Source organism: Saccostrea echinata, unplaced genomic scaffold (assembly GCF_033153115.1).
Source record: "Saccostrea echinata isolate AGI-Se365-2 ecotype Australia unplaced genomic scaffold, CSIRO_AGI_Sech_v1 ptg000054l, whole genome shotgun sequence".
Classification (NCBI taxonomy): domain Eukaryota; kingdom Metazoa; phylum Mollusca; class Bivalvia; order Ostreida; family Ostreidae; genus Saccostrea; species Saccostrea echinata.
In genome coordinates, this window is record NW_026889803.1 from 33,251,785 (window position 1) to 33,266,975 (window position 15,191).

The window sequence follows — 15,191 nt, forward strand, 5'->3', positions numbered from 1 at the left end:
TGGACAAATTTTGATCAAAAAAGTTCATATGGACCTTTAAGTCTTTTGAACAATTATCCAAATTAACTTCCCTTGAGTGCACTCTTTTCCATTAAGTTTGATCTTATCCAAATCTTGCAAGATTTTGAAGGAAAACAAATAATGTTATCTCATGATGCTCAATGCTCATCTTTAGGTTCCATGCCACTTTGTTTTCTTAACATTCCATTACATCATGCTTTATTTTTCCAAAGAAATCCCCAGTTTTGAGATCTACCTTCTGTCTGTTGTTAACTTAATGTCCCCAGCCCGTAGGATTGATGTCTCCTCTGGGCTCCTGCTATTTACAAAAGCACATCTTTTCCTAAACTTTAATCATAGACTGTTCAAAACCTGTTTCTCAGATTTTTTTTTTTGCTAACAGACTAACAGACAAACATATGAAAACATTTTTAAACTGTTCTAATTTTACATGGTTTTTTTTTATCTATCATACTAGTAACTTAGTAAGAATAAGTACCAAGTGAACAAAACACTATACATTTGATATTACACATGAATAACAAAGATGAATGAATATTATAGTAGTTTTATTTAAGCCATTAAACAAGTCTGCATTAACATGATGCCTCATACAAAGATCTCTGAAATAAAATTAAGTTTTTCTTGAATTCCTTTAACACTTTCATCTATACATGTAGTCAGCCTGAAGGTTAGCTGCTATTTCCACCTCCCACTTGTCTCCATTGCTCAGGAGCTTTTCTTTGTTATACAGAAGTTCTTCATGAGTCTCAGTGGAGTATTCAAAATTAGGGCCCTGCAAATAGAGCATCAAAATTCTCATTTACATTTGTGTCTTCTTCTCCCCCCCCCCCCCCCCCCCCACCACCACCACCACCAATAATAATGTTCAAATATTAATGCACAATGAATGATGTGAAGCGTATGACAGTGGATGAAAACAGATAGCAATATATGTTCAACTTGTTTTCTTTTAAGGAAGACCTAAACACTTCACACTAAAGAGTTGTATTTGTAGGGTAGTTCATGCATGCAGTGAGTGTGAACTGACCTTAAATGTAAGATAGATAAAATGGAAACATTTATAATGGATAAAGTAATCTTAACATTATATTTCACCAAGATGAAGTATTGAAACATCATTTACATGTATTTTCCCATTGATTTCATTTCATTTCAGCAGTGATTTTTGTTCCATAATACTTCACTGTATATAAATATATGAATATTTCATGGCAGTTACCTTATTATTGAAAATGAACTGCATAAACTCAGTAGGTACACCTTCATATGATAAAATTTTCTCAAATTCCAAAAACATTTTTCATTATTTAGTGTTTTGAGCTTCCTTCAGGTGTGACTTACTCAAGGTCATATCATTAAAGTAGAGGTCAATGGAGATTGTGATGCTTAAGACATGTAACAAAACTTTCCAATAAAATAACTTTGTAACCATTGATTAAAATGGTGAAAATTCAGCTTTGATACATTACCCGGTATAGCCTTGATTCACTGTGATGACATTCTGAGATAAGCTTGCTAGACTATTGCCCCCCCCCCCCCCCCCCTTAAAAAAAGAATAAACAATTAAACAAATACAATTTAATATACTAAATGTTGACTCAAATTATATCTAAGATGGTATTCGGCATTTGAATTTGAACATGTACATTATCAAATGTACTCTGTTACAACACCTATGATAGAAAAGGCTGATTATTCAACATACACTAATTCATCATCAATAGATCCATTTGAATTCAGAAAATAAATGTTTTATATATTTTTGTTTTAGGCCTTTTAAGATATAACTTGGATCCTACCAATGTTAAAAGAGGTAATAGGATGGGAAATTAATAATTCATGCAGAAATTTACCCTTGGCAATTCAATAACAAGGCTTTAGCATATTTCATAAAACTTGCTGAGTTGGAGAAATACTCTAATTTGATTTATCAGGCATACAGGCATTTCTAAAATTCAGCCAATGCAAATATTTTTTTCTTAGCAATTTATTTCAAAATGAAATCCAAGCAGAAATGGGTCCCAGAACACTAACAAGTAAATGTAGCAAACTACTGACATACAATTATTCCATCAGTGTAATTTATAGGTTAATGATTTGTGCATTTTAAAAACCAACCTCAACAATGGCATCCACTGGGCATGCTTCCTGGCAGAAACCACAATAAATACATTTTGTCATGTCGATATCATATCGTGTCGTCCTCCTACTGCCGTCAGCTCTCGTCTCCGCCTCAATAGTGATGGCCTTAAACACAAAGATCCTCATTGGTTAATGGTTTCATTTTATATGTAACACTTACTTTTGATAACAAAATCTCTTATTTTGAAACAGTTGCAATCTGGTTTTCTAATTCTGAATGTATACACTGTATACATTATAAAAGACTTCTGTGCAGGGCTCTCAACTGTCTATAACTGGGGCCTTTGAAAGGCCCCATTCCCAATTCAAAAAAGGTACCTTTTCTCCCAATCAAATGTGTTAATTTTCCTGATTGTCATTTCTCCAAATAACTAAAAAAACATTGTTGCATATGTAATAATTAAACTTGCTATTTATATTTCTATGTATTGCAAAACAAAAATGTACTTGATAACAAAGACAAAAAATCCAATATATCATGATTTTTAAGTATCTCAAAATTTCCCAAAAGGTCACGATTTTCCCAATCTTAACGGGCCCGGCCCCAGTCCCAAAAAGTGGTTTGAGAGCACTGCTGTGTCACCAGAGTCTTTTGCAGCAACTTTTTAAATAAGAGGCCCATGGGCCACGAGGCTCACCTGAGTCAGTTTGCCCCATCTGTTCATTAGCATTTTCTTTAAATTTCTGTTTGAATTCGTTGAAAACGTTGTGGACCAAATCCTAGCCCTAAGCTAGGGGGCTTTGATTTAATCAAGTTGAATCCACCAACATTGGAATGCTTCAATATCAATATGACTATGATGGCCTTGCTGTTCAGGAGATTTTTTTCATGTACATATGCTAAATGTAACCCTGGCCAGTGTTCATCATTAAAACTCTGATCCCCTATTGTAGCCTCAACCTATTCCAAGGAGCCCTGATCTGAACAAACTTGAATCTAAATTAACAGCGATGCTTGCATATCAATATGACTCATAATGGCTTTGCTTATTAGAGGAAGATTTTTGAAAATTTTCCCCATATATTCCTGTGTAAAACCATGATCTCCTATTGTGATGCCACCATACCCCCAGTATCATGATTTGAACAAACTTGAATCTACACTACCTGGGGATGCTTCCATATTCATGTGACTTGTCATGGTTTTGCTGTTCTAGAAAAGACGATTTTTTAAGACTCCAATGTAAAATTTTGATCTCCTATTGTGTCCCCCTCCTTCCCCCATGGGCCATGATTTGGACAAACTGGAATCTACATTACCCTAGAATGCTTCAATATTAACAAGATTATTTAATTTCATGGCTTACATGTTCTTGAGAAGACAATTTTTAAATATTTTTCCCTATATATATTTGATCTCATATTGTAGTTCCAACCTATCCCCAGAGGTCATCATTTGAACAAACTTGAATCCACAATATGTAATGAAGTTTTCATAAATGTAATCTTTTCTGCCCCAGTGGTTCTTGAAATTATTAAGATGCCATTGAATTTGCACAATTCTTAATTATCTCCCCTTGAAAGAGGGCATGGCCCTTCATTTGGATAAAATTGTCTCCCGTTTACCCATACATGCTATGTAGTAAGTTTGGTTGAAATTGGTCAAGTGGTTCGTGAAGTCAAAAAATTTTGAAAAGTTTACAGACAATGTTTGAACAGAAAAACTCACTCAAGCTTTTAGCTCAGGTAAGCTAAAAAGACTATTCCTATAAATTTTCTATGTAACCCTTTCTGTGACACAAATTGATCCAAGTTTGAACAAACTAAAATAAAAACCCCATTTAATATAATGCTTGCATTTTAATTTCATAGACTTTGAAGTTGTTACTGTATAAAGAGAAATTTTAGCGAGGGTGTTGAGATTGCTAAAATTAAATATTGCTAACAATTTATTCCGCATTAGAGGTTTACTGGTATCTTTAAAGGCATCATAAACTGCTCAAATTACTTCACGCTAAAATTAAATACCAAGTTTTTAGGAAAAATTGCTAAACTTGCGTCTCGCTAAAAATTCCACTTATATAGTATATTGAGAGAATTTTTTTAAAAGATGATTTGCATGTAAAACTGTGATCACTTGCTTCCCAATTAGCAATATTTGACTTTCTAAGGACTCTCCATGTTTACATGTGTGTGTTTGTGTACATGTGTATGTATGATTGAGTGTCATAATATTCAGCCTTTGAAAAGGTTTCTGGGTCTTTGAAACACATACATGTATTAGCTTTAACTGTCATCAGGGTAAGAAAACAATTTCAGAGACCACTCATTCCAGAGGACAAGTTTGAAATCATCACCACTCATATTCATGATAATTTTGCTTATGCCACATAAGGCTCATTTTCTTGCCAATAAAAAGAATAAGAAAGATCATGACATGTTTCAGATTTCTTTATCTATAGAACTATGGCTGGTGTACATGTGATATTCATTTATTCAGAGTCTGACTCTCTTGTCAAATCTGGAAGCAGGTTGTTTCCTTTTTGTGAAATTATAACCAAATATTTAGGGAAGAACACACAAATATAAAAAAAATCTTTTCCAGAATGACTACTGTATCCTTATCTTTTTCCATAAGATAATCAGCCTTGATGAAAATTGCACCATATACACTGCATTACTGGTAAATATTTAGTAATTTAAATAAAGATTTCTTTCAATTGAATCAATGTAAAAGTGTAATATCAAAAGACTGCCTGATTCATTTTAGAAATATGACTTCCATTTTTCTCTTGATTTCTAGTTTAGTCTTGTTCAACCAGACACTTAATTTATGACAACTAGCTGTCAAAATAGATTTAACTCTTTTGTGCCAATGGATTGGCAAACAGTCTAAAGTTGGTAATGCAATTTTAACATTGCTGGATTTTAAGTTTTCTTTTTGAAGTTATCAAGACAAAAAAATTTACTTGTCACCAATGACAAGCAGATCAAGATATCCCCTTATCCTCAGCCGATTTCAACTCATACTAGACTAGTCCTTTTTTTCGCACCCTGTTTAACCATGTTCATAAATCCACTCAAGGCTGTATTCCTATAGATACAATAGTGTACAGCAGTATTACTATACCTGAGCTGGACAGATAGCTTCACACAGTTTACAAGCAATACACCTCTCCTCTCCTGAGGGGTATCTTCTCAGAGCATGCTCCCCACGGAATCGCGGACTTAGTGGGCCCTTTTCAAAGGGATAATTCAGAGTGGCTGGCTCTTTGAATATCATTCCAAGGACAGTTCTCATACCTTTAAAATCAAACATGAGCAAAAATTTATCCAGGGCCCTCGGAATAATATTTATTATTTGAGAATGGAATTTGTTTCTACTACTTTAACATGGGACACTGGTGCTGATGAAGGGGGTATACCATAAGCTCATCTAGACTCTGTGAAGGTGAGCTAAAAACTGCTTTAGGAAATAATCAATAGAAAATACACATGTATACTACTTACCTGCAATAATTTCCTGGTAAAAAGAAATCATAACAAATCTGTTTGTCATTGCCTCAATTGTGACCTCTGGTTCCTTCCTTGATACAATAACTAAAAAAAAATGTGTAGAAAACATGGCAGGCTTGTTTTTTAAAAAATATTCTGATGTGTACATTGATCATGATGCTGTATTTCTGGACATCACAATCAGTGGCAAAAGTAACTTTTTCACTATATCAATTTTAAGAGAAATGAAACTTACCATATTTATTTCTATTTTGAGATACTGAGAATGGTCTGGTAGCCTGACCAATGACTCTGCTGGGCTGACCTATTAAGATACCAGGATTCCCACTTTTATTGACAGTAAATTGCACATCCCCAGAAACCATGTTCTTATCGTTAATAACAAAAGTTAATTCATCAAAAAATAAACTCATCTTGATTTAATGGATATTGCAAATAGATAGTAGACAAAATGTCCTTTGTTAAAAATTTGCACTTTTCAGACTTCCATATGGAAATGCAACAAACATATGACTTCACAGTCTAGACTTAAAGTGTCTTTAGTTAGCGGTTTGAAGAGATGAATATTAATTGAAAGTGAAAAGGTATCCACTAATAAAAATACACAACTGCATTCGGCCCACCATAAATATATTCAAATGTATGTCAAATTATAATTTGTTGAGGTCAGTGGAAAATATAAAATACATGTATTTGATTGATATTAAATAAAGGAAAAATATTTTTAAGACAAAATGTAACAAATTTAGAGCTTTGAAAAATATTGCTCAGAGCAATCTTCCCCATGAGAATTTTCAAAAGTTTGCATGTATGTATTAAAGCTCATTGTAATTTCACCATTTAAAATTTACTTTATACACCCAAAGCTATGTTATATATGTCAAACAGGTTGGGTCCAATTGTCCAAATGGGATATAATAGCCTGTTTGGGATATGATATCCCAAGTGGGTTATAAAGAGCTAGGTTCACTTTGTTCTTGAAATGGCCCTGTAGCTATACCAATTTAATCAATATTGACCAACACTCTATGTTCCATTTCAAACATCGAGATAAAGTAGAAGCTTAGTGCTTTCATTCCCTATTAAAAAGCTTCCTTAGAAAGTCCAGGTATTGGGAAACACACTCTGTGAAATTGCAATATTCTTAAATTTTAAAGAAAACAGGTTTAATTAAGTACTTTCAGTGAAATATAAAAATATGAGCACACTCCTTGATCCAAAAAAATAAAACATGTTTTGTAATCTTCAGAAACAGTTCTATCATTATATAATTGCATGTTTTAGATCAGAGATTGCATGATATGAAATATTGAAAAATAGCTTAAAAGAATGGCCGTTTTTGTAGAATTTTCAGGATATGGTAAATATGACACAATTCATGACATCACAATGCATTGACTAGCCAGAAAATTAGTTAATTACATCGTTTTTTTATAGATACATAGTCACCAAGGGTCTAAATGATATTTCAATGAATGCATTGTCAACTAAAACTTAGTAGTTTCACTCTTTCAGAAATTCACAGGGCCAAAATACCTTGTTCTTTAGAGTGCAAAAAATGAAAAGTTTTATTTTTGCTTAAATATCATAAATCCGCATTAAGATTCTTATATAAAGGAATAACTTTTGGTTAACAAATTTTTCTGTATGCCCACTCTTTAGGAGATTGATCCCTTGGAAGTTCCTAAACTTCTTGGGGAACTGTAGGGTTGCAGAAAAACTTGCTTGCCAAAAGTTATTCCTTTTAAAGTACTGTAAATTTATATCCCATATGGAATACTATATCCCAAGTGGGCTATAATACCCAGGTTTTTAGGGGTTGTAGGGGGCCTGTATACTGCCCCATTCCCAGTGGTAAAAAGTATGTGTTTTTCCCACTTTCATAAAGGAAAATTCCCAAAAGACAATGGAAACAAACAAATATGGTCAAAAAATGTCCAAACTCAGTAATATGTATATCAGGAATGGTGTTTAAAAAAAATATAAAAGGTATGCTCCAAAAAATGATTGACTAAATTTAATATAAGTCAAAAAATACCTTGCAATTGATAAAAAAAAAATATTTGAATTTTATTTAGAAAAATAGTAAATATGACATTTTCCCCAATTTCAACCATATGACGCAGCAAATGTTGCTATTTTTCCCAAATAGAAAGGCCCAGGCCCTTGATTTTTTAAGACCTAAAAACCCTCCCTGATATCCCATTTGGACGATCAGTCCCAACCTGTCAAATTCAATTCAGTAATATTTATGAAGCAAATGGCAATATTCTGCAACTTAATGTTTGTTAATCCATTCTAACTTTAGCAAAAAATTAAATAAAATAATAAAAAATAAATTTGAAAAAAGCAGTATCAATTCTTGTCTTATCTCATGACTTCGAAAACATGTTATGCAAGATTTTTTTCTGATCGTTGGCAAACGAGGAAATTCGAACGCTAATATGAAGGTGATTAGCGGACATAGTACATTGAAACTTTTTATCTACACGACAACCTGGTAATCATGAAACATAATACAATATATATATGACAGTAAATGTAATGCAACATCTTACCTCTTGATACAAGAGAAAATAGCAGTTTTGTTGCCATTTTGGCAGAGGTCCCCAGTGTACATCCAAATTCTGATCCCGATGGTATTTTTAAAAATATATATATTCTGAACTCTGAACTTGTTTTAAAAATCGAAATTATTTTTTTTTTTTTTACTGCTGTCTTATTTCAAAATTTGAGCTATCGACAACATAAATTAATAACGTAATTTCTAAGATTTTTTTTATTGATCGGAATCGTAATACACTCAATTCAGTTGTCAACACCAAAAACAGAATTAGTAGAAACTTAAGAAAGTCTCTTTTGCAATAAAGAGCTTGTTGTTGAGCTTATAACAGGTTTGATTACCTCATATTATGCTAGGGTTTTGTTTTTCCATGTCTTGTGTATAAGAGAATTGCAAATTAATGTCATATTTAATCTGTAGGCAACATTTTGTATCATTCTCAGCAGCTGCATGAAATGTTTTGTAGACGTTAACATGTTCAGTAAAGTAGATATAACCAAAAAGAACCAGTTTTTGGAACAGACTAAAGCATTACGAGAAGAAAGAGCTAATGACAAACTAAAGAATGATGCAGCCATTGTCATTCAAGTATGTTTAAACATCTTAATTCTATTGTGGATGAGTGACCGGTGTAGATTAAGTTTATTTTGTGAATTGAGTTAATTTTTTCTTTTGACATTTAAGTGTTGAAAACTATGGAGCAAATTTACCATCATATTTATTATTTATCAAACTTTGATGAAATAGAATTGAGATCATGTAGATAAATATGTAGGTATTATAATTGAATGTTTGATATTTGTAGGCTACTGTCCGAGGATTTGTTACGAGGTGCAAATTACACAGAGAAATATGGTAAAATGTTTTCCAAGTTATTGAATGCAGCAGTTTTAAACTGAAATTATTTTAGTCTGTTAAAGGCATTAAGCAGTTTGAATTTCTCTTTTTTTTTTAACCTTCTGCAGCAAAGAGCTAGAAGATGTGCTAGAAATTCCACCAGATCCAGGAGCAGTTTATAAGCCAAAGCTCAAACCAGGTTCTTTAAAATAGATAAAATGTCAAAACCATGTTGCACATCTACATGATATTGCACATTTTTATTTTTTACTATTGCTTAGATGTAGGAATACCAGTTTTAATGATATTAATTTGTAAATCACAGCATTTTAGTTCATGGGAACCTTGGGGTCAAAACCAAACTTTTAAAAAAAGTCTTATTTCACATCTACAAGACATGAACAATCATATGCAAGTTTAGGTGATCTGAATAAATAAAAATGTAGGTTGTGTGATGACAAGAAGTGTGACATATTGATGAGAGGATGGGGTAAAACATTACATGAATTCTATATGGAAAGAGAGGGTATGGTAAAGGGCATATTGTTGAAATAAAGTGGTACATGTCTGGCCAGATTGATTTTATTGAAACACTGTAGTAATGACTGAATATGATAAATTAAAAATAATGTGAAAAACATACATGATTGGCTTCAAAATGAAGAGTAAGTAAACTTACGCACATGAACAGAAGACTCTTCCATTTATATATTCAGATATGTTTTACCAAAACTAGCTATGAATATAAGAAAATTTTGTTAATTTGTGACAATATATGTAGTCCTTACATCAAAACAATATGACTTTAAATGTTTAGATTTTTAATGATGAACAAGTGATATGGTTTTTATTCTCTTTACAGCACTTGAAGTATACAGGACAATACAAAAGTTTTTCTTTGTTTTTGACAAAGACAGAGATGCTGGGGTAATAAAGTCTGCATATTATAAAGCAAAAATTATGTCGATTACATAATGACAATACAAACAGAGAGGGTGCTATTGCAATATGTGTAGAGTACTATACTACTGTAAAAATGACTTTTAATCATCATGTAGAAACTATACAAATGTATTTCTATTTGATGGTTTAAAGGGCCATTTTCTACATTTGTATTTGTAGATGTACATGTAATAATATGTAATTGTAATTTTCTTCATTACAGCAATTTGATTACCTCTGCAGATACCTACTGTCATCAATGGATACAAGTGCAGACAATATGAAGGTAAAGCCAATTTTGAAAGATTCCATTAAAATATGCTACTTTTACTCATAAAATAATCAAATAAAGATGTCAATATTGGTCACTTTAAATGAGACTATGCAAGAGTTTTATTATTGTTATTTAGATTCATGCTAATGAGTGACTGTATATAAGACTAAGTTGAAAGGAAATTTGATTTCTCTTAAAATGTCAATTCTTTGTCCTTGTATAGAGAGCAATATAACAACTATTTACAAGATCATTTCAAAATCTTAAAACTTCCTTGGATCATAAAAATTATTGCACAAAAAGATTTCATTTTCAAGCTTTATTCAAATAAATCATAATATCAAGTGGACATCCTTAATAACAAAATTGATAACATTTTTTGCCATGGGCTGTGCACACGTTCTGCAATCTATTAAGATGATTTTTTCCCTTAAATTTATAATGAGTCTACTCCTGTAACAGTCATATAGTGTAACAAGTCCTACTCCTGTAGTCAGTTGTATAGTACAAGTCCTACTCCTGTAACAGTCATTTGGTATAACAAGTCCTATTCCTTTAGTCTATTGTATAGTATAACAAATCCTACTCCTGTAGTCAGTTGTATAGTATTACAAGTCCTACTCCTGTGGTCAGGTGAATAGTATAACAAGTCCTACTCCTGCAGTCAATTGTATTGTATAACAATTCCTACCCCAGTAGTCAGTTGTGTAGTATAACAAATCCTACTCCTGTAACAATGTTAAGTATAACAAGTCATCTTTTTACTTTAGCAAGATGTACTCCTTTATAAGAAGTCATACCCTTGTAGCCTGTTGTTTAGTTTAACAAATCATACTCATGAAACACTTGTTAAGAATATTAAGTCCAACTTTTATATACAGTTGTGACCAAGAAATTAACAAAATGCACTTTGTAATCATCAAATTTCTTTATTCACAGATGTGCTATGTTTATTTAGTATTGAACAAAGATGTTGTGTTACCCTGGATAGCACAGATCAAAGAAGTTTTGTGGAAGTGCTGCTCTTTTCTCAAGTCTTTAAAGGTATGTTACTTAGTACCAACATGTAATGTAATCAGTCAGGGGTGAGACTGAAATCCGTCATTTTTAAAATGACGATTTTAAGCCATAAAATAAAATTTTTATTATGACTTAAACTCGTCATTTTTAAGAAAATGACGAAAAACAGTCATAAAAATTTAGAGTGTTTATAGAATACCGAGTTACCTCTCTTTGAAAAATGTTAGATCCACCAACCGAGAAAAGGACAAAAAACATCGTAAACGAACTTCATTTCTCTAATACAGTTGACTACAATACTGGTTATGTTGACAGTATAAATTTCCCAAGCAAAAATAAGAGTGGAAGAGTTATTTGTCAATTTATTTGCATTAAATAGGAAAGAAGACGAAAATGACGATATTCCGTCTTTTTTCAAAATGGAGGGTCTGGGCGCACTGAAATATCTCGCTTGTTTTACGGGGCGCACTACTTTTTTATGGCTTTAACTTTTTGTCGAGACTTTTCTCTACAAGTACGTATTCTTCCAGACGGTGTACTATATGTTTTTATAGGGCTAAAAGCCATGTAAAAATGGCGAATTAGTTCTACCAAAATTCGACATTTTACCGCTAAATAATAACTTTCACCTTCCATGTTGATGTTCTAACGCACGTGGTCGGCAGTAATTAGTGACCCGGATGAAATGAAACTTGTGTAAACACTCTTCTTTCAGCGGTGAATTCAAATTTCGCTTTTATGTAACCAGGATAGAAGAATTAAGTTGAAAAAGAAAATATGATGATAGTAAGTCATATTGACAAAAATGACGAAAATACGTACTTAGTAAATATGACGATTATCCATCATTTTTCACAAATGACGGATTTCAGTCTCACCCCTGACTGGTAATCACTCTTATGTACATATCAAAGTGAATTTAGTTTTTAGACGGGGTCACGTGACCCCGTCTATTAGTTTACTGTCAGTCGAGGCCTCAAAACGGAAGCCGTGGGGAGAACACATGAATTTAATCTACGCTACATGAAAGAGTGCAGAAATTGTTTTGATTAAAATACTAACACTCTGTATCAAACTAAAGAGAGCCATATGAAGTTTTTCTTACTCAAATTAAAGAACCGTTTTGAAAATTTTTAACGTGAAAAACATAATACTGAACCACTTTAGTATACAAACTACTCGGCTGTGTAATACAAGACTGCGTACGCATCATCGATTATTTACTTCCCGAAATGTCATATTAATTCGGACCCAGTGACATTCGGACAATTCAAAAAGGTTTCTTGACTAGCGGTTACTGATTATTCTATTACAGCGTAAAAGAAAATAAATGTGCAGATAAATTTGTTCACATTTTTTTTAAATGTTAATATTAAATTATAAAAAAAATATATATAATTTAGTATCAAAGCTCTACATAAAATTTTCAACATGCTGTTGCACATGCATGTGTAAAATAGTGAAGTTAAGTATTTGACCCCGTCTTTCAGTACTGTATCAGTACTTTGATTAGAGATTGTAGCTGAAATAAGTGACTTTTATAGTTTGAGGGTAAACTAAGCAGTCATAATTTAGGTTATAGTCATAGAATGAAATTATATTCAACAAATACTGCTGTACCCTAATAGGTATTTCTTCACACAGACATGAGATACTGACACTTGTTTATTAATCCCCTACCGGTGAAACCAGAGGGGACTTTGTCTGTTTGTCCATCTGTCTAGCTGTTAGTTTGTTTGTCAGTCTGTCCCACTTGGTTTTTCCTCACTTTTTTTCTAAATGCTTGCAGATATTGAGCTGATTTTTGAGCTTGATAAGTTACAGATTGATTTTGCACCGCTTCAGTGATTTTTTGATGGAATTACAGCTTTTTCAATTCTTAATGGGAAGCAGATTACACTTACCAGTAGGGGACCAGTATTGCTAATGCATTACTAGCAGAATTCTTATTTGTGGGCTGAGAATCACTCTGATATGAAGTCAATCTGTATCTGACTGTGCTGTGTTTATTTGTAGCCTGAGAATCATTCTGAAGTCAATCTGTATTGGACTGTGCTGTGTTTATTTGTAGCCTGAGAATCACTCTGATATGAAGTCAATCTGTATTGGACTATACTGTGTTTATTTGTAGGCTGAGAATCACTCTGATACGAAGTCAATCTGTATTTGACTATACTGTGTTCATTTGTAGGCTGAGAATCACTCTGATATGAAGTCAATCTGTATTTGACTATACTGTGTTTATTTGTAGGCTGAGAATCACTCTGATATGAAGTCAATCTGTATTTGACTATACTGTGTTCATTTGTAGGCTGAGAATCATTCTGATATGAAGAGAGTCAATCTATATCTGACTGTACTGATTACATTCACGAGTGCAGGAGGATGGAAGATTCTCAAGGGAAAACTGGGTAATGATAAAACATGTGACTCATATATTGAATGGGATATAGAAATCAATTGGTTGTAAAGTGAATGAGGTTTTTTAACTGAATGGTAGATTTACATTTTTACCAAAGAATTCTTTTTTGCATTTAAAAATTTCTTTTGCGATGTTTGAAAATTTCCTTAGGCAAAAATTTATTTGTTGCAAGGAAACATTTTTGTCATTCAAATTAGTGGAAATTACAACTTCAAATTTCAATGAACAAATGACAGTTTTAAAGCACACTTTAACTTCTGTGACCTTTTTAAAGTACCCCATCCCCTGATTTTCCATCTTTTTTTCTCAGGAGAGACACTAACACCAGGAATGAATCAGCTGTGTAACAATATAATGGGCCATCTTAATACAAAGGGATTATATCCAGTGTTAAAGGTACCTTTATAAAATAGAAGCATTGAGTGAATACCGTAAATCTGGAAATTTTTACGTCGATTTATTTTTGCGAATCTGGGTCAAAGAGGTGTTGATTAATTTTTACGTTTTAAAATTTTGCGAATTATCATTGGCGCTAAAAATAAAAATCACTGAAACGTTGCATAACAGTTTATAAGTTACGTATGTGCGTACAATGAAGTACGCTTATACATGCAATCTCATTTTTTCGTCGGAGTTTCATTATACAGTTATTATAGAGTAAGTTCTTTATTAACAATCTGTCGAGCTAAGGATTCATTGTTAGATAAAACAACTGGCCTTTCTTTCTTAAATAACTTAAAAAGAGACCGACGGGCTGTCAAACTATCAGACGGTATTGAATGTAGTTAAGGCACAGATTATCACGGGTAATTAGCTTGTAGTATAAACATATTTCTTAAAATGACCACTGATTACGAACACCTGCTCACCGGGTTTTAAAAAAGACACCAAATATCAGCAAAATTCTCGTTTAAATTTTTTGTGCTGATTTATTTTTAAGAAAAATACTTTTGCGAATGAAGTGCTCGCGCAAATTTGCTAAAAATTAATCTACAGTAAAAATTTCCAGATTTACGGTAAGTCTATTAATTATTTTCAGCTGATGCAGATTTAATTTTTACTGGAGATATTGTTTTTCCTGGTACATGTAGAAGGATTTATCTTTTATTGTGGCTTTAAGATAACGTTTCTCTTTCCATACATCCGTTTGAAAGTTTTTCAAATCACAAATCTTTCCTAGTAATAACTACATGTTTGAAGCCTTGACTGGGATAAATTCAAGCTTTAGTTTGCAGTACACATCAATGTGTGCATTCATGTTTTAATTAAATATTAATCTGAAATTTTGTTCTCTATTTTTAGGGACTTTTAGCACAAGGATTATCAAGGACAAAGATTTTGTTTAATTCTTCTACTCTTTCTGCTATTGTCAACCTGTCTCTGAGGTAAGTCAGAAACAAAGAATCTGTTACTTATTTTGGAGTAGTGGTTTGAGAAATGCTGATTAACAATGAAGAAAACATATTTTACTGAAAAATTGATGACTCCCCTCCAAAATGTGAAGACTTGAT

At 32.5% G+C, this 15,191-nt stretch overlaps 2 protein-coding genes across 2 annotated transcripts in view; one reads left to right on the forward strand and one right to left on the reverse strand.

Moving 5' to 3' along the window:
- Window positions 1-552: 552 nt before the first annotated feature.
- Window positions 553-8,255, reverse strand: LOC133172708 (NADH-ubiquinone oxidoreductase subunit 8-like). Its single transcript, XM_061307661.1, has 6 exons — window positions 8,181-8,255; window positions 5,858-5,926; window positions 5,617-5,706; window positions 5,237-5,409; window positions 2,143-2,271; window positions 553-796 (listed from the first exon to the last, which is right to left on the reverse strand). Exons 1-6 carry the CDS (start codon window positions 8,215-8,217, stop codon window positions 665-667), a joined length of 630 nt encoding a protein of 209 aa, XP_061163645.1. The 5' UTR covers window positions 8,218-8,255; the 3' UTR covers window positions 553-664.
- A 204-nt stretch (window positions 8,256-8,459) lies between these two features.
- The window catches only part of LOC133205977 (ubiquitin-protein ligase E3B-like), a 28,262-nt gene continuing 21,530 nt past the window's right edge, over window positions 8,460-15,191 (forward strand). The window contains exons 1-10 of the mRNA XM_061341882.1: window positions 8,460-8,516; window positions 8,652-8,773; window positions 8,991-9,040; window positions 9,151-9,221; window positions 9,885-9,949; window positions 10,188-10,250; window positions 11,178-11,282; window positions 13,570-13,669; window positions 13,991-14,076; window positions 14,983-15,065. Of these exons, the coding sequence (XP_061197866.1) occupies window positions 8,660-8,773; window positions 8,991-9,040; window positions 9,151-9,221; window positions 9,885-9,949; window positions 10,188-10,250; window positions 11,178-11,282; window positions 13,570-13,669; window positions 13,991-14,076; window positions 14,983-15,065 (737 nt within the window). The 5' untranslated portion in view covers window positions 8,460-8,516; window positions 8,652-8,659. The remainder of the gene's footprint in view (window positions 8,517-8,651; window positions 8,774-8,990; window positions 9,041-9,150; window positions 9,222-9,884; window positions 9,950-10,187; window positions 10,251-11,177; window positions 11,283-13,569; window positions 13,670-13,990; window positions 14,077-14,982; window positions 15,066-15,191) is intronic.